General features: G+C 36.1%; 1 protein-coding gene across 2 annotated transcripts in view; it reads right to left on the reverse strand.

The window, feature by feature from the left end:
- Window positions 1-26,628, reverse strand: part of PPP1R13B (protein phosphatase 1 regulatory subunit 13B) — a 69,612-nt gene that overhangs the window by 28,797 nt on the left and 14,187 nt on the right. For both annotated transcript variants that reach the window (XM_030948731.1, XM_030948730.1), the window contains exons 2-4: window positions 15,231-15,378; window positions 8,497-8,616; window positions 6,951-7,018 (exon numbers count right to left, since the gene is read on the reverse strand). In XM_030948731.1, coding sequence (XP_030804591.1) covers window positions 6,951-7,018; window positions 8,497-8,616; window positions 15,231-15,378 — 336 coding nt within the window. The remainder of the gene's footprint in view (window positions 1-6,950; window positions 7,019-8,496; window positions 8,617-15,230; window positions 15,379-26,628) is intronic.

Here is a 26,628-nt window from a genome sequence, read left to right on the forward strand (position 1 = left end):
CCATTAGATCTGGAGGCAGCCGCAGAAACAACAGAGAAATAGAAAGGTTCACTCGCCTGGGAAAAACATGCAGGTGGGAAATAGGTATGCCTGGTGTCCAGAGGCAAGATGGACAGGAAACTAAATGAGCAAGTCAGTGAACATGGAAAGGTGTGTCAGAGAAAGGAGGCCACAGCAGCACTGCATGAGAAACACCACAGAGACCATGGAAAAGATGAGAGAAAACACTGATCTGCAAATGACACAGCTACATAAAAGACAGAGCTCTAAATCTGGACTGAAAATTAATAGCTGGCCTTGCATGGACCAGTAGAGTCTCCTGCTCTGAACTGAAAGCTGTTAAGAGTCAGAGCAACAGCCCAAACTTTCAAGCTTTCACATTTAAGCTCTCAGAGCCACACAGTGAATTTCATAAGCAGTCTCCTATAACGATCTACAGAAATAAAGCAAAAGACAAGTTCCAAATTCCTTAAAATAACTTGATACTAAAATATTTGGTTTAACTAAAAATGATACTAATGTGACTGCAAAAGGATACAGCTGTGACAAAGGGCATTGAAGTGTACAGCGCAGGTGTAAGGGCTGCACAGCAACACTTCAGAAAAATAACAAGTCTTTAAGTAACATTTACTTAAAGTAAACTTTTACTACATTTACATTTGCGTTTATGTATATAACGTTATACATCAGCTGAAACACTCATTCTCAATTGTTCTAACTTTATGTAACAGCCAAGCAGCTCAGGATCTCTATGTGCAGTGACAACTGGAAGCAATTCTTCACATGCTTCATTTATTTAGAAATCCAGGGAAAAGAGTGAATTGTATTGCTCCATGTCCACAACACAAACATAGGAAAATAAATACCATAGTTAGAGTTTAAACAAACATACAGACTTCTGCTCCTCCCCCTGCCATGGATATCTGCAGCTAAGTATTGCTGTAAAACTGCAAAGCCATGAGTGAAGAAAAGCAAAGCTAGATCTGCAAAAACAGGAACCAGAGGTAGAGATTCAGTAAGTGGTACAGTTTAGGTATTTTTTCCTCTGTAAAATGGGAACACATCTCTCGGTTGTTCTGAACAAGAAAACCACATACTCAGTTCCTGTAACTTGTTGAACAGAACTCTCTCTGATGGCCCAGAGAAGCAGCAGAACTACAAAATCTGTACACTGCAAATAAGTGTGTGCAAACGTCTGTATGATGCAAGTCTGGATACTGTGACCCTCATATCCACAGCCACCTAGATAGATATCTGATATCTGGAGTGACAGAGATTAAAAATTACATAACTACATGGAGAAGACAAGGAGGGAAACAGTCCTTTCACAAGGTTCCACGTGGGTTCCAAGAACCCTCCCTGGTCCCAACTAGTCAAATAACTCTTAGACTCATCAAACCAAACTAAGTCAGATGTTAAAAGTGAGTATTAGTCATAAATTAATCCTAACATAATTAAAATTGTAATAGGAAAATAATCACAGAGTAAGTGGAATGAAACCTATGAAATTATTCTCACAAAATCTAAACATACAGTAACTTTGTCCATTATGGACTGCAATATATTTGAGATTGCACAGGACAAGTCAAAATGCTGTTTTTATTCCAAATCCAAGAAAGATGTGATTCTGCCCAAAATGTTTAAAAAAGGCCTCAGAGGGAGGTATGAGGTCAAGAGCATTTGAATTCCCTACAGCTTCACAGGAATACTTTCTAGAAGATCACACAATTATTAGTCTTATAGAGATGCTCCTCTACATAACCACCCTTTACTGAGGTGTGAAAATACTCAGATTTCTAGTCTGGCAAGAATTCAAAAGCTATTTGTATGCATTAAAATTAGCTTTAGACTTTATTTTTTTTCTGCTTCCTAATTTAATTTTTTTCTCTTAAATCCTTTAGTTGGATTAGTTTTTCTATTTTTTTTGAAGAGCAACATACTGCCAGCTGTCTGGAAAATGCTTCAGACAGACTTTAAGAATTCTATCAGTCTGTGGAGAATCCAAACTCTATTCTCTGAGCTAGAAACTGAACTAGGAATTTGATGGTGCAAAAGGTTGCTGCAGAGGCAGCAAGTATTCCCTCTCTAAGAGAAACAATTTTCAGAATCTATAACTTATAAAAGGGAACATGTCTGACAGCAGGAGTAACAGACAAGTTTTTGTCTCTTTAACAAAAGCAACAGAGAAATTTGCAGCAGAAAACCAGGAAAACTTGAATCTGATTTAATTACCCTTTTATTAGAAGGTCAAAAGGTTCCAGGAAGCTTACATTAATATTTCTTCAGGAAAAAAAAACTTTTCTGCACACTGTTAGAATTGTTTGTGCCTAAATTGTTTAAAATAATCTTTTAATGGAATTGTTTGCTTTGACTTTGCTATGAGACACCTAAATCTAAATTTCAAGAATGACATAGTTTTTTGTTCATTTTAAACAAATTTGATTAAAACCTGCCTTATGTGAATGGCAGCCCCTTCCAAGCACACTGTTAAATGTTATAAACAGAGTGCTTAATACTTACAAGCTTATATTAAATTGAATTTGAAGCTCAGCTTTGAAGAACAACTTCTATCCAGACTAAGCTCTTTATCCTTCAATAGTTCAAATGGGAAACTTCAAGCAAATACACATAATGTATTTCTCATCTGAGTTTATTACTTCTGTTAAAAATGTGACCTGTTTGCCTTTTCCCTCACAATTAGATTTGTTATATCTTGAGCAAGAATACTTGTAAGTGCCCCCCCCCATAACACAATGTACTTTAGATGTTTAATGCCTTTTTATCTGGTCATGCTCATATGGATGAAATGGTTAAAACTAATGAACAATTTGTAATTCTATTCAGGGATTTTGGCCCCATTTGTAAATCTATCCAATCTCTAAGCACAGAATGGGAAAAGTCACACCACAGGTACTCAAAAGCAGTGTAGCTTTCCTGCTGTCATGATGGAGTAGAATATAGAGACTCCATCAGCAACCATAGACTATTTGAAATTAAATCAGTGCTACAAAAAACTGCCCTGTGGATACACATATGTAGAAGTTCTAACACATCTGTTAATGGAATTTCCTCAAGAACTCCCTCAGTATAAGATTCTCCTGATAGCAAAACAGCTGGACTACCTGTTGTAATTTTTGCTAAAAGCTTGATTTGAGACACTTTAACAGAAATAGCGAGCATGAGTTCTGTTATCTAATCAGCACAAAACTTTTAACACTCAACTTTATCTACTGGTCACAGCTTCAATACTAAGAAAATTTGCAGGAGTGTGTCTCTGGTTTGGGATGATGGTCAAGTTTTCTTCCTCTACACAAATTTCCTTTATACTAATGTTAACACAAATTCTGTAGTGAGATAAAATGAGGTTCCATTTTGTATTTCTTGGCAAAGGCTCCAGTCAACATCCATTAAGAAAAAGGCTTATTGATATCATTCTCTCTAAATCAGGGAGGCAATTTTAGAAACAGCAAAAATAAGTTTAAAAAATTGGCACCAGAGACCACAAACTAAGATTTCATGCTCCCCAAGTAAATTATTATGTATAAAATAGTTTATATTTGAAATATATTATTATTTTTATATAAGCAACTACAGCAAATGAGTATTTCCTCATATACAGACTGTTCTCATTACACTAATCTACTTTTATTCAGTCTAATACATTTGACTTCTGTCATGTTCCTGTACCACATCCTTTTTTCTCCCCCGAACTACATCTGTTTTCCTGTTTTCTCATCTCCAAGAAATTTCTGGGTTATCTGATTACCTTTTCACCTGGACAACTGTTATTATCCAGTCGGTGCTCTTTCTGGGAGAGCAGCATCTGATCCACTGCTGAGGGCCGGCAGCTCAGCCGGGATGGGGCTCCCCAGTCCCTCTCCAGTCTGCCACTGACCCCCAGTGGTTTCACCTATATTTGCTCTGCCTCACTGTTCACAGACTGCTGCTGCTTCTATGGAATGATGCTTGGATCATGCCAGCACATCTGAAAGCAAGCAAGACCCAGCATTTGGATGACCACTTTTTCACGGCCACCAATCACAGAATCAAAGGATGATTTAGGTAGAAAGAAGCCTCTGGAAGTCATCTAGTTCAATAAGCCCTGACTGGAGCAATTCAGACTGCTCAGGACTTTATTCAGCTAGATCAAAATTCCACAGACTCTGAGGAGTCTGTGGAATATCTGTTACCCTCAATGATAAAACATTTATTTCCCTTATTTATTTAGAATTCCCCTTGTTACAACTTGTGTTCAGCTCCAATTGGCTCAGTTACACAAGCTAAAGAAAAGAAGCAGAGGAAGAGGCAGCTGTTCTCAGAGCAGAGAATCCCTCCTGAGACACTGTCCAATCTCTCTGGCAAAAGGAAATGTTTAGTTACGTAAGTCCGATCTTCACTCATCTGTACCTTTGTGTACTGGCAGAAAGATCAGGTCCCGACTACAGCACAATTCCACTTCTAAGAAAGAAAGTTGTAAACAAAAAGCAAACCCCAAAAGGTCACCTCTGGAATAAGAGCACTTGCCAGTTCACAAAATTTCAGTGAGTTTTTCTTTTAGACTTTGTTATGCAGAATGCAAAGCTCCCAGATGAATGCTTACAGGTAAGTATTCTTTTACAACAAATGTTACACTGCTGGAAGAGACTTAGCCTACTCTATTTTTAACTTGAAAAATAATCTAATGAAATTTAAGCATTTACATAATGTGATTTGAAGATAACCATTATTTAAGTAATTGCAGATATAGTTTCAAAGAACAACAACAAAAAGATCTTACTGCATATGACAAAATGCCAATAAATAGAATCATGTAAATTTAACTGGATTGATTGCCCATAATTTTTTCCAAGACTATTGGTTCAATCAATTAAACTAACATTCATCTTAAAGTTTTCTATGCATATCACACTTAAAGCTCTACCCAATATTAAGCAAGAAATCAACTATTTCCTTAAAGCAGGTACACATAATAAAAATATACCTGAATGCAGAGTACTTGGTAAAATCTGAGCTGTCTTCAATGTTCCATTGGTTTGTGTTGATTTTAGGGCCACCTAACATTCAGCATTGCCAGCAACAATGAATAAGCCTAATGCATTACGTAAGTGTAAGCTGATTAAATCCTTGATCCTGATGCCACCTCTTTTTCCCCCTCCCCCTCTGATTTAAAACTTAGCACAATTGAAAATCTTAGTTTTAAACACTTCCAAAACCTAATTTGTACCATTTTTAGCATAAAACCCACTACAATTTTACATTACTATAACACCCTCAGGTTTTAGTCTTTCTTCTATTTTCATAAACCTGGTATTATAATGCACTTTATTTATACTACACCTGGTAAAAGTCCTTTTTAAAGTGATCAGTTACCCAACAAATTTTAATTTTGTGGCCAATTTTTGGGATTAAAAAAAAAAGAAAAATAAGTGTCCTGAATGGAATGAAGATAAAAATGTTATTCAAGTTATCAAGTCTGAGCTTTACCCCTAAAACTCACAGCAAATTCAATTCAATACAAAACCATGCTATCATAGAGCTTAGCCCTGGCAAGAAGTGAGACTGTAAGGCATTCTGCACATGCCAGTCCTAATTTCCAAATATACTACATCTCAAATGTAGTATCTGAGCTACAACCCACATAGAGGAGTAGATCAGGGGAGGTCATGAAAGGGTTATGTTCCCCCAGCACTTTAGAGCACCATGATCTCACTACATTGTCAATATGACAATGGCAGCAGGATAAACGGATCCATGCAGCAGAGGGTATCAGCCAGTGCTCTCTACAGAAAAGGAAAGCAATACATGATTAACTGTTGTGAATAGGGAAAAAATTCCTTCCCCTAGGTCCACATGCTATACACAAAACAAGCTGCAAAGAGCTGCAAAATGACTGAACAACTCTGTTGCTACATGGGAGAATGTGTGAATTTTAAACGTTAATTATCAGGCAATATACAAACACAGAACTGTTGAATCTGCACAATTGGTTTTAAGATTCTCAGCTTGAAAAAACTGATTTGTTTGCTTTTAAGCTTTAAGTATTATTTTACTCTGAGAAAGAACCATACGCACATTTGTAAAAAGTGGCAGTGCTTTATTGAGATAATATAACTATGAACTAGTGAGTTCAAACATGTTTATTGAAATTTTAAAATGTTTTAAAATGGCTAACTACAGCTGGAGTGTCTTGGTAAAGGCAGAAGAATGGTCCTGAAAAAACAAGAACAGACTATGCTTTGTAGAATCTTCATGTGTATTGAAGATGAGACAAGAGAGAAGAAAGTAATAAGAGTTTCAGCTCAGGAGTAGAAGACTTTTAAGCCATGTTAATTTTGAAAGAGATATACTATGTTTTATGTATAAAAGAGAAAAATGTTCAAGCCAGGAATCACAGGTTGCCTATGGTATGAAATTTGTATTTTTAATTAGAAACCCAGTAATATATTAGTTAAAAAACCTCAATGTGTATAAATGAATCAAGTGCTTAAAGCCAGTATAAAATGATGGCTCTGAGGGGTATGCAAGCTCTTCTACCAGCATCTGAATAATCCCAATTCATAGATACATCCTCATGTTTCAACATATAACAATATGGCATGAATCAGTCCCGGTGAGATAAATCAGAAAAAAGATACGTGGACAGGCAATATAAGTGTGCAAGTATAATGCAGCTTGTTTTTACTTCACACAGAATGAATACAACAGACTAGAACATGAATTAATAAGTCTCCAGAGCGTCTCACATCATGTAATTTCTTTCCAGACAGAAAATTCAGAGTAGTTGATGAAAAAGACACATTGTCCCATTAATTTTCTAACAAAATCAAAACAAAACCAAGATCAATATATTTTTCCCAGTTCCCATCATAACACACCTTGAAAAGTAATAATTTTTAAAACACAAAGTGTTTGAGTGGTGTTGATCCAAGCCTTTAAGATGTATTACATACCCCATTCTCTGTTCGTTTCTCCACAGGTATATTTATACCATTTCTTTGATTTTGGGCTTGACGTCCACCTAAAAGTAAAGCATCATTCTTAGTGCAAAGCTCAGTTTTCAACACAAATGCATTTTACTCTTGAGTCTGTTCTCATTATGTTCTGAGAATTCTGTTCAAGAATTTGTATCAAACTTTTACCTGTGAATTTTTATTCTGTTAGTTCCAACTCTTTCTTAGTAAAGTTACTTTTTGTAAGGAGTGAATCAGCAGAAATAAAGCCTTTACTTCACAGAATTCCTCAGTTAGAAGTACAGACATGCAGCTCTATTTTCCTCACTTCTCTTTAGGCAAAATGTCATGAAGAGCAATGTACTCAAGTTTTATATTTTGTGTCCATAAGAAGCAGTAGCTCACCTGAATACATTATAAATTAAGATGGTAGAGGAAGTTTTTCTAATGTCTAACTTATAAACAACTTTAATCTAGAAATCTATCCATAGCTCAATGATGGATTCAAAAGCCTTGCAAGCATGGTTCAGGAGCAATGCTTTCCTTCTACATTGAAATTCTTTTGATTTAAGTGTATCTTAAATTTCTTAACATACTTTACACTTGTATTGCCCAAAGGATAACAGACTATTTTACAAAGTACCTAATTAATACAAATCTCCCACACATTTTTGGGTCTGCTACTTCTGCATTCAAAACAAGCAGGAATCACTTAAAAATAAGAGAAGAAGCCTCAGCTGAAAGCAATAAGGACTCAGCAAAGACTTGAAATCCTGTTGTTAAAAGTAGTCAGATTAGTTGAATGAGTCAGGATAATCTGGGCATGCAAACACACCTCACTGAGACACCTTTCCTGTCCTTCAGACAGTCTGACAGCCATTAAGTCTACACTCTCAAAACTCGTCTCATAGATTAAGTACAGTCTACACCAGTAAGTTCAGAAAGCTAAAACACTTGTATTTTTTTATTCTAGTCTTTTAAGAAACCCCACTTCATAGGACATTGCTTCATATAAACACTTCTCCTATAGAATCAAGCAGACCAGCAATTTTTCAAGATGCAGATTTTCACAACTATTAAATATACCTACATGAAGTACTGAGAAAGCAAAGGCACTGAAACCTCTGCCAGTGATGTCTGTAAAATAGATCTGAGTTTTTAAAGAAGGCAAAGGAGTTTACCAAGTCTTTCTCTGTGCAACTGAAGGAAGAAAAAAGAACCATTCTACCCTCTCAAAATGTAGGGACTTTCCATAAGAAAAAACTACATCAAGTCTCTAATATCCATCAACTTTTTTGGATTCAAATTAAGCAGAAAACAAACATATCTTGCTATTACTCAACAGACTGCTAAAAATTATTCTAAAGAAGAGAATTGGTGCCTAAGAACAACAAGGTGCCTCTGAGGAATGTTTAAAATGGCTTTGGCACAAGTAAGTTGTATTACATATAACCACTGAGGTTCACTGAAGGAACTGAAAATCAAACACTTCAGATATCTTTTAAAATCTGTTTCAGTCAAAACACTACAGGATAAATGTACTTACTCTGTTCATTGCTTTCAGCTGGTGACTCTTCATGACGAAGAAAAAATTTCACCTCTTCCCTGCGGGGCCCCCACTTCTGCAGGTGGTCATACATCATGTGGTCAAAGGGTATGGGGCGCTCTACAAGTACAAGGCCAAAAAAACCTCATCACAACTCCTTAAAACCAAGCAGGGTTATACAGAACTCTCACTAATAGTCAGAATGTCCTTTTTGGTAGGAATTCAACCTATCTGATGTATTTTGCCTTACTTGAAGTCTAAGAAACAGGCACCAAGTGGATGTATGGTATTAAAAGCTGGCTTGTTACTGTAACACAGCTCACTGCTCCACAGGAGTACAGAACCAGCCTGCAAATCCACACCAGTGTTTAGGAACCCTAATTTAGGAAATACCAACTTTGCTCCCCATCAACACCAAATGGGCCATTTGTTCTATTATTAAAATGATTCATTCAATTTGAACCTCTGGGTTTCCACACAGACAAAAAGCCTTATCGTTATATTGACATTTAATCTCCTAAGTACTTGAGCAGGTACTCCCACTCTAATACACTTTGCCAGACACTAACTTCCAGTATATGTGGAATTACTGGCAACTCTTTGAACAAATAAAGACTAAGTTCTATGCAACAGTCAGTCTCTTTGCTTCTCCCCGAGAAAACATTTGCATACAGTAATTATTTCTTCTAAACTGATCATACATATTGTTAGTAAGAGACTGCACACTATATATTTAGTATTTCAAAATGAAAATACATTTAAGAAGACAAGTTTTTCACTTCCATAATTACACTTGCATTTATTACCAGTTGTTTTTATTAAGATAATAAAATCCCCATTTTAAGATCTAATACTAGCTAAGGTACCAAAATACATCTTCTAAGCAGAATAAAATTGTATTATATTATATACTATACTTTGTTGTTAAAAGCAAAATACTTTTGGCCTCCAAAACCCAAACCACACTATCTCCTACAGGGAAAAGTACCTCTAAGTTTGTTATCCATTTCACACTTCACTCATTTGACATGAGAAGACAAAATGATTCAAAGATATAAGAACAATCTTGGGAAAGGCTTGGAAAAACCAATTCACAAATATACCTTTATATAATGAAATGTACCTAAATTTATATACATTATGAACTACATAGATGTACACATCTCGATACTCTTCAGATACTTAATTGTTAAAAACCAATACAATTTAATCAATTATTTTACAATACATTTAAAACAATAAACTTTTGTCAAAATATGTCATGTCAAGTAGGTATGTGATTAACACAATTTAGCAGTTAGATTTAGCTGCTTTCAGTGGGGAAGGGTCATTCAAACCCCAAGCTAATCATATTCATCAGGTGACTGGTTATTTATCTTAAAAAACAACCACACCCCCTCCAAACCAAACCAATGACTACATTTAAAAAATGGCTGATTTGCTTCACCTCTTCTGTCCATCACTCAAGCGGTGCCGTAGAAACATTGTCAATAATGTTTAAGCACACAAGAATAAGGTCAGTAGCTTATTACTGCTCAGTTCTTGAAAAGGAATTTTAAAAGTATGATTTTCAGGTTTTTCAACTTCTAAAGTAAAGTGAAGTTTCAAGTGCTTTGAAGCATATCCACTAAAATTGCAGCATGAGTCTTCTAAAGATCACTGAATGTAAAAATATTTAAGTGGTTTAGTTCAGAGACTTTAGAACACAAGATATGAATCTTTAGGAATTTCTCCCAAACAGAAAAATTGCTAGGCAAACCCAGCTGTAACAGGGCTGGACTAATTATAGAATGGTGAAGAGTAGCTGCAGCTTCACTCCTGGTTGAGCTGGTCTCCCAGTAAAAGCAAGGCCTGATCCCAGGAGCCAGTCAAAGAGGTGTCATTTACATAATGCACCTTCAATAATTAAGACTAATATATTTCAAACAGTGACAATGGAAAGAAATGCCAAAGATGTTTTCTACTAGTTTAGCAGTTCTTTCACAAAACCAGTTTGGGATGTTATCCTGAAGTAGACAGAAAACAGGTTAAAGTAGTAACAGCATCATCATCATCACTGAAACAATGAAAAGATGGAGCAGCACTAATCATTCTGTGCAACCTGGCTACACTAAACAAATTCAGAAATGAAGAGGAAGAAGAAATGGACATTAACACTTGACACAAGACATGGTAAGAATTGAAATCCCCATTCCTTCCTACAATTTATATCCTTTAAATCTATAAGAAGCGCAAGAAGAAAGCATGATTTTATATTTGTAGTATAATAGTACAAGAGATATTTTCTGAAAATCCCTGTTCTTTAAGAACCAAAACCAAATCAAATCAAAGAGAAACACTACAGTTAAACTTTTCCTAGTTGTTATAGCTTCAGAAATATTTGTCAGTAACTGGTTTCTCAAAACTATTTCAAACTTTATTATAATTTTTAAAAAATTAAATAGAAGAGAGCATTCTGAGAGTGTGAAGAAAACATTAAATAGGAAAATGGGTGTAGAGTAATAACAAAAAGGCTGGATTCCTATACTTTAGCAATACATTAAAAATTATCTAGAGAACATTTGTTTTCTTGAATAACAAATCAGAAAACTATGATAAATGCATACATCCATACTTACCTGAAAAAACTGCCTTCAATTTTAAGTTGGATCAAGATTCTAAAATATTTTTGAGAAATGAGCTATACTCCTTTCAAGTAAAAGTTTTGAGGATGGGCTAGTTTTAAATATTCCAAAACAAAACACTCTGTCAATCTGAAACACAGATACTGCACCAATGTTTCAGAAAAGAGTTGCAAAATTCTTCTAGTGGAGCTACAAATCCACTACTTAAAAGTAAGTTTCAGTCTTCAAATTCTGTTTTTATCCTGATTTCAAGGATCCTGCTATGTGAAATAAACACATTTATGTCTTCTCTACATGAAACCAGAATAAAATAAAATGGATTTTCTCCACAGGGGAGTTGTGATATCTGGAATGAATTTTTCCCTGCTCAGGTTTGCAGGAGTATACTCAGAGTAAGAAACTATTTCTTTCACACTCTCTTGCCTCCTACGTTACCACCACACTGAGGAATGTTATGACCAGTTGCTGAAGGGCATTCCAGGTGTAAATGAACTGAAAAATTAAGTACTGGGTGGATTTAAAGGTTGTAATCAATTCTCTCTTGAAACATACCACAAGTTCCTGGCCTCACACCTGTCTTTGACCCTCCTTACTGACTGCTATTTGCAATAACAGGGGAATGAGGAAGAACATTCTGGGTTTGTCTCCTGTTGCAGCATGAGAAATCCTTGCAAAAAGAGTAAGCTCCAAACTAACACAGCCTGATATATCAGGCAAAAACCCTAGTGACTTTTTCAACTACTACTCATGTCAAGAAACTGGAAAGGAGAGGGAACAGAAAATGAAGCACCAAAATCAAATGTGAATAAATGAAATGCTTAGGCCATGCAGCTCTGAGAAGAATCAGTTTCTTAACTCTAATGCAAACAACACCTAAACTATTTTACAACTCTTGTGAAGCCCTCAACCATTTCTGCGTAACACAAAAGCAAAGAAACGAAAGCTACAATAATAAATAAACCAATATGTTTTCCAACAGCTAAACTATTGTAATCTTCCTCTGCACTGTAGAAATCTTACATAATTTTTGGAATTAGTAACATTTTTCTAGAAGAAAATTGGTCTCTCATCCTCTAAAAATAAAATCAAGTGTTTATCATCTACTTGTACATACGCATTCAAAACAGGAAGACTATTGAAATAGACAGTCTTTTGCTAGAGCAATGCAGTTTAGAAAGGCTTTTGGGCATGCAAACTGTTATTTGTACCTGATGATAAGATTACAGTCCACAAGCCCCAATGCTTTGAATTTGAATAGACATGCATTATTCAGCTGGGCTGCCTAAAAGAAGCTGTGGCTACCTGTAGAGCAGAGGAGTTAAGCATGTTCACAAGAGGCCATGCAGACTCACTCTTATGGAGGGAGTTGTAATTTGTCATTTGTGCCACAGGGAGAGACTGCCAGGAAAACAGACCACTTACAGTGTCTGACTAAATCTAACGTGTTTTTTCAGCCCATGATTTGGTGTATTAACTTTTGTTTTGAATTTTACTTTCCAAAATGTCCTCTGAAAGAACACTTGCAGATCTCTTGAGGATAAGGGTGAGGGATCAGAGACAGTGTAATAAAAGAGATAAAATATGCTTTTCCACTGGCACAACATGCAGCAGTTTTACTGCAAATTGCCTCACACTTCCCACTCAGAACCATAGTTTAAAGTTGGTTGTTGTAACTGTCGCATTTAACTGTTCAGACTCTTGTTTTCTAAATCAGATCTCCGCTCCAGGCAAAATTCTTTAAAAAAATTCAGTGGAAAGAGTTCAATTTAGCTCTCAGAAGAAGCAGTAAGAAAAATTATCATATATATGCCCAGGTCGTTCCACTGAGAAATCTATTCACCCTAGACTTTGGGTCAAGAAGCTGAGGTCACAGATTTTCTAACAGCATCCTACATTTCAGAACAATGAAATAAACATTTGTGCTGAAAGTCCCATCAGAGAGCCTTAAAACCAATGTGCAGGATATCATTTTTGCTGACACTACAAGTCAAAGACCCAGAAACATAAGCGAGTATTTTATTTTTTCTTTCATTCTCCCCAGTATTTTCTGTTCTACACTTTCAGTGGAATAGATCTATACAGTTATCACCTTGGGAATTTAGCAAGTAAAGCTACCTTTGTGAAAGCACCTTCATGTGAGTTTTACTAGAAGCTCAGAGCTAACAACAGGTAGAAGCTCTGGGCAGGCCTCTGCTCCTTCACTTAAGTGTCTGTATGTAGATATCCCCTTCAGAAAACTGTGTGAGATAAACAGGAATTTAACAAAATTAACAGAAAACAACAAGCTAAAATCAGACATCTCCTTATTCTATTCACAGTAATATCAAGATCTCCACTGATTTTAATAGGATCAAACAAAGATAATTCTCAGGGCAGATACACAAAATTTAGTCTTAGTCCTTCTATTCATGGATAAACTCTATTTCCCACTTTATAGAAGCTTGTAGCTTACAATATCTAACACTTTGAGAAAATATTTTATCTGTGGGTGTAATACTTTATTTCTTGATCTTAAAAGTTATCATAGAAAACCTGTACTTCTAAGGTCCAAGGTTTGCAAGGTTTAAGTGTTCCAGGAAGATGCTGTGGATCACTTTTCCAGTTTCCAGTCACCCTTTAAAGCTAGTTGACAACATTCTTTCCTACATTTTTAAAGAAGTACACCTTCAAAGTATTGTGAAAGCAAAAGAATAAGCAATACCACATATGACACTTTCACTGACAAGGGATTGGAAAATATTAGGAATACCTGAGTGTAGTTGAAGTCTGCAGATCCATTTTAGAAATCTGTGATGCACTTGGCATCATAGACTCCATAACCTAAATTTCCAGTTTGAAGAAGTTTTAACCATTCTTCAAGTCCTACTCTTAAAGACAAGTTTTCTAACTGAGTGTGTATGGAATTTGTATTCCTAGAATTGCAGGCATAGAATTCTAAACCTTTCCCCTGTTCACTCTTGCCTAAACTCTGAGTTTCCACTCAGGTAGGAAATGACTTCTTCAGGTACCTTTTCCTTTTACAAAGTCTTAGAACAGTTTAGAAAAAGATGAGGCATAGTTTTCCTAAGAGGAAAATATTATGGACTGCCAATAGGTAAAAGTTCCAGAGGCATCTGAATAGTGCCTGTTGTGTCTGTCTGGCAAAACAGGCCCCAGTCAAAATAAAACACCTCTATACAAAATTGAAGAATTCAGTATCAAGTTATGACCTCATCAGCCTTTATACAGAACAAATTACATTAAATAGGAGTCACTTTAATAACTAAGAGAAAAGAATGGGGCACTGGAACTAGAAGATCTGTAAGGTCCTTCCCAATGCCAACCCTTCTATGGTCCTATTCTGTGATTCTATGAACATGTCTGTTATCCCATCGACCAATTCTGCTTCCATCCATACACTGATAAACAACCTGGAAGTTTGTACTACATGCAATTACAAGAATCCATTTAAAAACAGAATCTACTGTGCATGGATTTTGACACATTCCTGAAAAGAACTGCCCGCCTTATGATTCTGTGAAATAATAATTGCAACACAAATAGGATATGGACACTACTACCTGCTCCAAGAGAGGCTGGCAAATCTTTGAGAGGAAATGTTCATGAAGAGGTGAGAGATACTAACTATGTCCCATTCTGCCATAACACTGTCTGCAGAACATCTGCTATTCATGATACAGAGGAAAAAAATAATCTACACCCTTTCTTAAATTTCAGCTAGTGTTCACATGTTAGCAATGAGGAAATAGGACTGGAAAGAATGCAGGTGGTGATCTGCACCCACTGACTGAAAAAACATCATCATGAGATTCCCTACTGTCATTTAAATACCCTCCATCCTATTAGAAAAACAAATACAGAACACTAACAGGGCTTACACATGCATTTTATCAAATGCCTCATGCTGAGGAAGAAAACAGAGAAGACTCAAGAATTGCATTAATCTCTACAGTTATTTGAATTACCATCCTTTGCATCAAAGTCTACTAGACAAGAAGAAAAAAAAAAAAGAGTACAATATGTAATTGAAATCATTAGTATTGAGAAGTCACTCTTTTTTTATAATTGATGCACATATTAAACTCCATTTCCAGTGAACATTTCACTTACCATTTCCACGCCATACTTCAGCCAGATGGCAGCTCCCTTCTCCAGGCTCTTTGCAGAACTCCACTACATCGCGACAGGTTGTTTCTGGTGTAATTGGAACTTCTGTCAGAATCTGTTCATTGTTGCTCAGAAACACAGTTAATATCATCTGAAAGAAATAAAAAGAAAAGCAGCAGACTATTAAAAAAAAGGAGAGACATAAAAAAGATTATGGGTAAATTTTTTTACCCCCTCTGTAAGTGAAAATGTATGCCTAGTATTGGTTACTACATTCCAAAGTTGTTTTCAGTTTCCTGTAACTTTGACAAAGATTTAGTCCTTTGTGTTAATTTTTTTGACAGTACATTGAATTGACAATTTTTTTAATAAAAGCTTGAGTTGAAATGGTTTAATTCTGTCTGAAAATAAGGTTGGGAAGAAAGGAACAAGTTTCAGCTGCGTTAGCTGCTTGAAATCATAGCATTTAAATGTTGAAAATAAATTCACACTTTGGCAAAGTAACCAGAAGCTTCAGGATGTAATCAAAGACAAGTATTCCTAAAATGCATTAAATATTCTGAAAGACACCTTACCCTAAGCTCCTGCCTAAAATTAAATGAATCATTGTATACATTCTCTCTGTACCTTAATTCCCATCTGTAGTGACAACACTGTTCTGTAAAAGGTGGATAGAAAAGAGAGAAGAACATCATGTTTTGGAAGGCAAAAAATACCCTAACAGTAAGTGTCCCTAAAGAACATGATAAAGTTAGTAACTTCACCTGCAATGAAAGTTCTGCAGATCTTTCCCATAAATAAAATGTGGCATCACACATTGAAACTAATAACAGCTCCTCATTAAATGAGCACTCTCCAGGTAAATAAAAGTTGTGTTCCAATTTGCATACGCAACTCTTAAAAACATTCATGATACTTTTACCTGTGGGACACATGCATCAGCCAGACTGGAGACTGACATTAATAACAGCTAGATACTGAGTAAGAGCAGTCTGTCTACTTTAGAAATAGACACAGGACAAATTCCAAGAAAGCCCAGGCTTCAAGCTCTCAGTCTCGTCAGTCCTCCAGGCTATTTCAGTCCAGGTTTCTACTCTCCCTCAGCCTGCCAAGTTTGCATGCTGTGTCCTGAAGTTTTCAAGTACCTACACTTCAACACAAGAAGCAGTCAACCAGAACTGAAAAAATACCAGAATTCACCCGAGTTTTTCCAACAGCAGCATAAAGGAAGCCATGGTAAAAGCTGTAATACAAGCTGGAGGAAGCTACAGGATGCAGCCAACAGATAATAATGAATGTGCCTGTAACCAGCTACTGTAAAAAGCTCAAAACTTTATTGTTCCCCCAACAGAAGATTCAGACAGTCTCAATATTCAGTGACTGTGGTCATATAACAAGTGACTGATGTTGAATCTATTAGTGGAATTTGACCTCGTATTTAAGAAGAAAGAGTCACATACATGAACATAAACCAAGAGGCTTAGAAGCAACCTTAAGAGGTCACCTAATGCAGTCTCTTGGCCTCAGGCAGGATAAACTATACCTGCATTATTCTGCAGAGATGCTTGTCTAACCTGTTCTGAAAAGCCTTTCATGATGGAAATTCCACCACTTCCCTAAGCCATCCAGCCCAGAAATCCAGGATTCCTGTCGCAAGAGGAAGTTTCTTAAAGCCTAGTTTAAGTTTTCCTTCCCACCATTTAAACCCCATAGTTCTTTTAGCCACAGGGGAAATAGAAAACACATTTTTTCCTCCTTTTCCCTCTACAGTTAAATTTAAAGAACATGTAATATGTAAGTAAATTAAGTAACTTAAATTAAATAACACCAGTTTAACAAAGTTATTAGTGCCAGTATTCCAGTTTCCTCATAGCACTCGATAGGAGTTTCAGAACAAAACCCAAACTTCTGAAATTTTTTGAGAATACCAGGTGACCCTGGCTTTACTGCCTCAGAATCATGTGAAAGACCTGTTTTCTTGGTATGAAAGGATATACAGAATGTCTTAACATCATGTGACTTTACATGGTTTCCAGGTTTTGATTTCCTTATTGCTGTAAAAGTAACACTAGCCCAGAAAACTTGTTTTATGTCTTCAAGATGATATATCTGCTTCTGCAGACAAACTGAAAGAGAAAGGAAAGCCTTGTCGATGTGAGTTATCCTATTTATCTCAGTCACTCCTCCAAAAATTCCAATCTCAAGCACTACATGAACGCACAGTCCCCTTGGCAATACCAGGACAAAGTTGGCTGTACCTCAATCACACCACTTGACTCCCTCAGCTCAGAGGGCATCGGTATTGTCCTCTGCAAAGCTGGGTGGCACAGTTTCAGCCCAGGGAAAGGTATCTCACTAATGAGGAAGCAAGGTGATGTAGCCAACAACTGGTGTAACACTCCTCAAAGAAACTTGATTAAGTAAGGATTTGTTTTCAACAGGTTGAGTAATACTAAAGGAACTGAAACACTGTGCTGCAAAACAAATATTCTGAAACATACACGGCAAGACTTTAAATATTGAACATTATTACAATGTTAATTATATATATATTGCAATATTAATTACAATTTCAAGTCAATGTCATACATGTCCCTGTTTGTGGTGGGAATGGGGAAGAATCAGAGGTACTACAGGGTGATAAAATAAATACAAACAAGCATTGATGGAGTCTGGAAATTTGCTGCTGAGGAATGCAAGTGAAATACATGTGAAATACCCAAGTATAACCTACTGAAGTAAACCAGTTACACTAAAAAAAGCATTCTTAACCAAAGATTAGGACACAAAAGAACTGATAAAATCTTTGATTTCTCATTTTAAATTGATTTCTAAATAGGAGCAGCTGAATAAAACCTATCTTGTAAAATTGTGACCATAACCATTTCTTTGATCATCTCTCAATTCACGGTTTTTAATATGTGAACACAATGTCACACAACAGGATCAACTTAACACAAGCAAATCATCTCAGAGATTCTAAATCATGTCTTTTCCACAATAAACATCACGCTCCAAACTTTACCCTTCTTCCTTCTCACCACACACATGGCTATTACCTGTAACTTGCCTCTATGGCTCCTGCTACCAAACCAATGGTTTGAATCCAACTTTCACAAATTCTCATTTATTTTCACTCAGTTTTTTTGGTTTTTTAACCTTCATGCAAATTCTAGTGTATCCCATCACACTTCAGGTCTTTTTCACACCAAATAAGCTACAGCAAGCCTCCCAAGCTGGCTTCCAAACTACTGTCTTCTCACTTCCCAGCTGACAGATGACCTCCTCCTAGGACTTGGAATCAGTACCACAACTGAATCTTCTCTGTCAAACTGATCCCTGTCTAACACTTGCACACATTCCTCTTAGCATGGTCTCTCCCCTTCATCCATTCCCCCTTCAAACCATACTTCAGGTATTATTTAAAGGACACATTTCATCATCCCTGCAGTTTCTCAAGGAGACAGAAACAGGGATAAACCTACAAGAACATTTTCCTTGCTTATTATCTCACCTCTTTCTACAGTTGAATAATGTTACCTACAAAAATTTCAATAGGCATCACTCACACAGATGACAGTTTTATCTACCTAGACCTGATCTCCTGCTAAGGAAACTGAAATGTTGGCAATCTTCAATTGACTTTTATGAATGCTTAGCTCTCAATTCAAGTTCTACAAGGCTGTAACACAGTTCTTAGGCACGTTTCTCCAATGATTCCCGAGATTTCATTCATCATAACACACAGGTACCCAATCACCCTGAGCTGCAGGATAGACATCTTTGATACAAACCATTTTCTCAGTCTTCTGTCTCAGATCTATCTCTACTTTTCCTGTACCATATGTAAAACAAAAAGGTGTTTTTTCCATAAAGTGGTCCAGCTAATGCTCTCAGTTCTCAAACTTGCAAAAAATGTTTTCCAGCTTTTCGCTGGTGTGCCTTTTTCACTCGTGCCAACTGTCACAACAAAAGTCACACTTCATGCCTATAGCCTTTACCCAGCTGCATTTCTGTGTCAGTCCTGATAAGCACAATTTATTTGTTTTCACTTTCAATCTTCTTATCACTTTTCACTCTCTATCAAGAAATTTACGTCAAACTGGCCCTTTACCCCTGTTTCTACTCTCCATGTGCCTAACACTAATAGGTGTTTTAATGGTTTCTTCAGTGTTGTTCACCATGCCTTATATGCACGTGCAAAGCAACCTCATTTTATTTTCCTTGGAGACCCTCCTTTGCTGTTCTGCCTAAAAGAACACATCAGACACAAGTCTAAGTCACTAATATGCTGAACAGTGCTGCCAAACAGGTGATAAATATTGTTTTGTCTCCTTAGACTTCTGTAACTTTTCAGTTCATTGCTTTCTTCATCCCTAACCAAGATTCCAAGAGCTGTGCCAAAGAGATACATTAACTTGTCTACCAGAGCAGAGATCCCACAAGTCACAACTAAATACCTTACACATGAATATACAGAAAAAAATAATCTTTCAAATGGGTCTGATGGCCTTTCTTCTTAATGAGCTTGGTCTGGCTGTCCTAGAATCCACCTTGACCTCTCTACTTGTGTTTTGCTATTTAAGTTACACTACCCTAGTACAGTGTGCAATTACTTATGACTGCAATAAAACTAGACTGCCACCCCAAAGACAGCTGATGTAGCATGTTGATTCTTAGTTAAGGTATGATCTAGAAAGCCAACAAAGTCTTTGCTTCACCATTTTTCTAAAACCTTACTGAAAAACCCAACCTTTTTTTCATCTTCAGCTAGTGAATTAAAAAATATACAGTTAAGTAAATCCTCTTTAACAATTTTTGTGGAGACAAGAACTACATCTCAACTATTACCTCATGCTACCAAGACCCAAAACACTGCAGCTTGAGAAGAAAAATTGTACACCCACACCTCCATTGCCTTATGCCCAAGCCAATTCACTAAGTCAGGCAGCTGATGATATTTACTGTAAAAATAACAAAGTCCAGATAAGTAGGCATTTCCTGATATCCTACTCACACCAAACTGAGGTATTTAAGCTATCAGAAATGAATCAGACAAGTATTATTTCAGAATATGCTGAAACATTAGAATTGAAAACAAGTTTAATATTATTTTCTTAGAATAATATTGATGTATTCTACTACAAAAAAAGGAAGTGAGTTCTGTGGCTGACAATGGCAAACTATTCAGCTGGCTTTTTATTTTCCATATAACCGTTTTTTAACTTAAGCCCATGTTTCCAAAGATGGGCTTTTCCTGCATGTAATTTTATGTCCATAATTCAAAAAAGACACATATAGAAAGTTTAGAAGCAAGATCACTCCAGCAAAAACCAAAGCTTAAGAAAAAACACTCCTACATAGCAAGAAAATGAAAACCATGAATTTTTCTCTTTGTGCTATTACTCTTATGACTCAAATTTAGAATGCCCACATGATATTAAAGGTAGAGCAGATAATACAGAAGTTTTTGAAAAACTTTTGTCAATTTAAGAATTATCCAACATATGACTGCAATTTAAAAATATACCAGATATTTAATATGGCTAAAGTCACATATTACTGTTTAGTCATGTTAGAATCTCACTTTGCTTTTTTTTTTCAACTTTAAACCAACTTAGAACTTTCACTGTGTACATGAACAAGAAAAAAACAAATAAAAAACCCTTCTTTTCTAGCAGATCACTGAACAGACATTTGAAATACAAGGCTGACACACAATGAACTTAAAGTACAAAACACTTTCTGATAGAAATGTCAACTTCAATCCTTCTGTTTCACAGGAACTGGAAGGCATTATCTTCTCACCATGCATTTTCCCCTAACAAAGAGTTCCAAAACATTCATTCATGATCTTGTAGTGCTTTGCCATTTCAGAGCTTTCAGCGGCGCCTACAACTACGAGATGAGAACAATCAGTGAAGACAAGACTTGTTCCAAGTTAATTTCTCTAGAATAGCAGAGACCTCAGCATGTCCCAAGAATTTTAACAACTTTTGTCCTTGATTTTGCTAACTCAGGAGTCTCAGGAGTTTGCTGCTATAATAGAGTTTTAAGTGGAAATTCCAAGCCCATATCTTACTGAAATGTCCTAGTCCCATCAATCAAATAAGAACTTTGAGTAAGACTAGGAATTTCAGCTACTAGAAAAATTGTAGAATGAGAGGCAAGCAAAAAGTGAATACTTATAAAAATCATCCCTTTGGTGATGAGATATATTAATATGCACAACTTTGCATGCAGAACGGTCAGAAAAAAAAGTTACAAGTTATCAATTTTCTCATGCAGTTTGCTTGCCTGGGATTCATGCTATTATATAAAACTTCCATCAGCTACAGTTGTAGAAGTTGCAGTTGTACATTTCAAGCATTAAAGCAGAGTTTTCATTTTTGTTGCAGTAGGAACACAGCCCTTTTTATGATTACAGACTTAATTAGGTAAAACTTTAGGCAATTACATTAAGAAAACCCACAGAGTATGAAATTATAACCACAGAGCTGTTTGAATTAAAGCCATCTAAAGATCCTTTCTTGACTGAAGTCACAAGTATTTCTTTATACTATTGGGATTTCAGAGGAAACAAATTCCAAATAAATCTCTGCTGTTATTATGTGGAAACCCCAGAAAAATAGTAGTAAGATTAAACAATTTAACTTCTCTGTATTAATAAGAAACATTTCAAATCCATCTAACCAGTAAGTTATTCACCAGCATGCTTTTTCCAATAATTATTTATCTTCAGAATGAAGCTGTTATTTTTAAAAATAAGTCTGCTGAAGAAATTTTTGCAGTATGCTTGCAAGCCTTAATTCAAATAAAAGTATCAGGACATACAGCAAATTTATTATCAATTACTGTGCTTTTCACCAGAAGTTTTCTTTACTCTAACATCATCTTGTATCTGTTCCCCATATATGGGATGAGAAATTACTGCAATCAATTTCCATATTTCTAAACAGCTTTCCTCACATCCTACTCACATTCAAGCTGTGTAAACTTACAGTTCAGGACAAAATTTAAAGCCCAGTGATGCTTTTGACTGTATTAGTAAAATTCACAAAGGCAGTGCAACCAACAGACTTCAGCTTGCACAGAATAAAAAAATGAGCAAAATTTTCTGCCAAAATGTAGACTTGTGAAACCAATAGTTTCTTACTACACTTTCAAATCTAAAGCCAACTGCCTCCATATGGCCTGCAAAAGAACCCACAAAACTGGGAGTGAATCTCAGACACAAAAAATGTAAAGTATTAAGCTGTGGGCTACTAACAAACATTAAAACCATAAATTTTACTATTGGTAAACTCAAGCATTCATGCAGTTACTCAAAAATATGAACAAGGTCATATTATTTATGGTCAACACTTTTGATTTTGATCAAATCTGAAAAGTTCATGTTGCCTAAATGTATACTTCAATATACTTATCTCACAAAATCTTTTTTTTTGCATCAGCTCATATGCTAGTTACATTAACTTGCTATTTTGCTATCACTGGGAAAAAAAAAATCCATGTTGAGATCCACCTTCACCATGCTCTGCACTAGACAACCTGCCCACAGAAAGCACAACCAGGAACTTGTCAGACAATAGCTGTGCATAAAATTATTTCTCTTGCTGAAGCACAAGAATAATTTTAGTTAAGTATTTAACTCCTCTTATAGAGGAGTTTAACTCCTATTTTAGAAATGTAGAAGTATAGAGTTAAAAGAAAATCTTATAAAATGTAGGGAAATCTTGTTTAGGGCCTACATGTTGTGAAGGCTTAAAGAACTGACAGAACCACAGAGATTTCCTCTCAGGATTTCCAGGATTGTTGCCTTTGCTACCTTCATGAGCTGCCATATGCAACAACAGGTGTTCAACAAGACTCAGGTTATTCCTACTTAGACCTGCCTGGTACTTATTTGCTGAGGGGATACTTAAGACACTTTCTTTTCTTCGACAGAAAAAGAGCTACAGCATCACTGTAGATCTGCAATCTGAAGCCCCTTACTCCTGCAGGGCAGGGAAACAAACCAGCATTTTTGCTAAAGGAAGGAGACAGCAACTATGATCTGCAAGACAGATCCACAAACTGTTAAATGAAAGGTTCACAGCAGTAAAATGAAAGACTTCCAGAGCTCTAGGAAAACAATACCTACTGAAAACAATAGCAACTAAGAGTTCACTAGTGTAAACAACGAAAACAACCCACAGACTACAGGCTGTGAGAAGCAAGATATCAACAGGACTAAAAAAAACAACTGATCTAACAAACAGTAAGTTTCTAGCATCTGCCTGGGACAGAAGAGTGACATCACTTAGGCATTATAATCCTGTATCAGATTTTAGACTACATTTTGCTATGTAAGAAGTCAGAGTCAATCCATGGGAGTGAACCCACTGCCAGATCTCTAGACATTATCTTTAGGGAAGCTGTTTGTTATTTGTTAAAACATTGAAATGCCTTGCTTTAGATTCAGACAGCTCTGCCAAAATCAAGCGGAAGCTGAGATTTACATAAAATTTAAAAGGTGCGCAGTAAACGTGTGGCTACAGCAGGGGAAAATGAATATAGCTTAAAAGGGACAAAGTAAAAAAATAAAGAGATTGCATTACATATAAAACTGCTATTTTAGAAGAATATCTGTCCAAGTGCAATATTTATCATCATCAGCTAAAGCAACAAAGCCTGAAGTTAGAGAAATCTATAAAACATGCCTCTTGTGATGTTTTCTAGTGGAAAATATAATTTGGCACTTGCTACAGAATGAGTTCAACATCCCTGCATCATATTATCTTTTGGCTTGATTCCTAAATTGCTACATCTGGAGGAACAGCAAGACATCTTGTTGTTGCTCCTCGACGCAAATAATTCTACCAAAGGACTGTCAAGACACCGGTTACCACGTAAGAGACTTTGGAACACGGGGATAATTCTAGGCAAACTAACAAGTTCTGCCTGATAACATTTCTCCATCAGGCAACACAGATTAAAAATGGATTTTTATCCTCCCCAAAACAAAGCTCTGAGATTTTGCTTTCTTTCACGGTTTAAAAGACAGTGGGCCACATGCTATCTTTTCACAAGATACACAATTATTATTAAAAGGTGGAAGCTGGAGACTCTTCCTGAAAGATTTTCTGCTCTGATCAGCTGATGCTTACAATGTTCATGACAATTAAATTCTTAAGTTCTCACCTTGCAAATCAGCATTATATGATTCCTTACAGGATTATTGCAAAAGGGTCTTATCAACCAAGAGCAGAAGACTGATCTTCAAATCAAGCAGCCCTGAAGAAGTTCCAGAGGTCTTTTTTATAATTGCTGTCTTCATTAAGGATACCCTATCTTCTGGAATATTTTTTATCTGTGAATCTTCAAAGGAAAAATCTCATCTAATACTACCTGCCTAATTTCAATGAGATTTATGTAAAGTACCTTGAAACAAACCAATAAAATCAGCTGTCGAAATTTTATGCTGATGAATTAAAAAGTAAAAAAAAAAATCTAATCTATTTAAGAAACTAGAAAATAGTCCAGCTATAACAAAGAATTTCAGAAGTTGATAAGGCCTGTAAATATGAGAATTCCTTAAATAAGGCCTATAACTATGAGAATTCCTTAAATAATGGATTCCTACTAAACTCTCGGAAACTGCAGCAGTTGCTGCATTTGCAAATGCACAAAATATTACTAATACACAGGAAAGGTCAGAAGGCTGGAGGACAGCATGACTCCAGATCAAAACAAGGCTGCAGTGGTGCAGTGATCTTTCCAACTGTCCATAAACTCCACCATCTCTATTTAATAAAATATGAACATGATGCTCATAGTTCACTATTCTTCACATCTTCAGGTCAGGGTCCTCCAAACCAAAGGTTCAGAGCTATGTGGGATCCCCAGTACAAGGTCAGGTGTGGCCTCACAGCACCTCAGAAAAGGAGGGAGGAACCACTGTGGCACTACAACTGCATCTCATTGCACAGCATCCCACATATCACTTAGTTCTGATGTTCAGAGATCTTTCACATCTGACAGGGTAACCAGTATGCCCCACCTCAAATGCATCACAAGTTTGCTAAAACAGTCCTAAAATATAAGCTGCCCATTCCATTTCATCAGCTGATGAGATATGAATAACATGTTAAAAATACTCTTAAATATTTTATTCTCCAAATCATTAAGGAAGATGTGCCTGAAGAACAACATAACTGTAGTGCTGTAAAATTCGCAGTACACACGGGTGAACTGGCAATAAATTAAAACCAAAACTAAATTAATTCAAGATGACTCAGTTTCGGAGATCCTTTTATTACATAATAATCTCAGCTGGAAAGTCAGGTGAAAAAAAAAAAGTTGTGTTCACTAAAATGAAAGGTTTAAAAAAAAATAAACCCACCCAAACCAAAGAACCACACACAAACGCAAACAAAAAACCCCCCCACTTGCAAATCCAAACCAGAAAAAACCACACACACAAAAAACACCCCAAACTCCACACAAAAGGACAACCTCCACCAAGACTCGAGAACCAGATGATAGATAAGAGAGACAAAAAAAATAGTATTTTACTTTTATTAGGTGGGGATATGGAGCAAAGTCCCATCCAAGTTTTTTTGTATATTGGAATTGGCAACACTGCAATTTACTTAGAAAGAAAGCTCAGTCTGACAACACCAGGCAAAGGTGAGGAGCAGAGCTCAGCGTGAGGGTTTGAGTCAATTTTCCTGAAAGAAAACAATCTTCAAAATCCGCATTTAACAGAAGTGTCCCAGTGAATTTGTACCATAGAACCAAATGTTCTCAAATTATTAAAAATATTTTGGGCAAGGTTAAGGACAGGGAGGTGCTGATGTTTCTACAGTCTTGTGTTCGACCTTGTCAACAACTACAGCAAAGTCATCCAAAATCCACTGAATTCCAGAAAAGCCTGACCTACCTACTGCATTGAAAAATCATCCCATGGAAAAAGATTGGATACAAAGACAGGCATTTGTATCTTTTCTTTTACAAACTGTTCAGCAAAATACGAAAAGACACCCCATCAAACCAAAACATCTAAACCACAAACCAAAACAAAACCAATCAACATGGTATTTTTACTAAAGATCATGCTTTCTGTCAAATAATAAAGGTGATTTGCAGCACTGATCATAATTTTATCATTTTACAAACAAGGAACAACTTCTACAAAATCTATAGACACACAACCAAATGTAGTGTTGTAAAAGGAACCAGCATTATTCTTTCTTCTTTATTTTCAATAGTGTGAATGCAGAAAGTGCTACCATAGCTTTCTTCCACTAAGCAGGAAGTATTAATAAAATACTGATTGTTTAGTGCATTGCTTTCAGGGAATACCAGCCATTCAATCTTAGATGTAAAGATGTTATCAGGCTTGGTAAAAAATAGCAAA

This window comes from Camarhynchus parvulus, chromosome 5 (assembly GCF_901933205.1).
Source record: "Camarhynchus parvulus chromosome 5, STF_HiC, whole genome shotgun sequence".
NCBI lineage: Eukaryota > Metazoa > Chordata > Aves > Passeriformes > Thraupidae > Camarhynchus > Camarhynchus parvulus.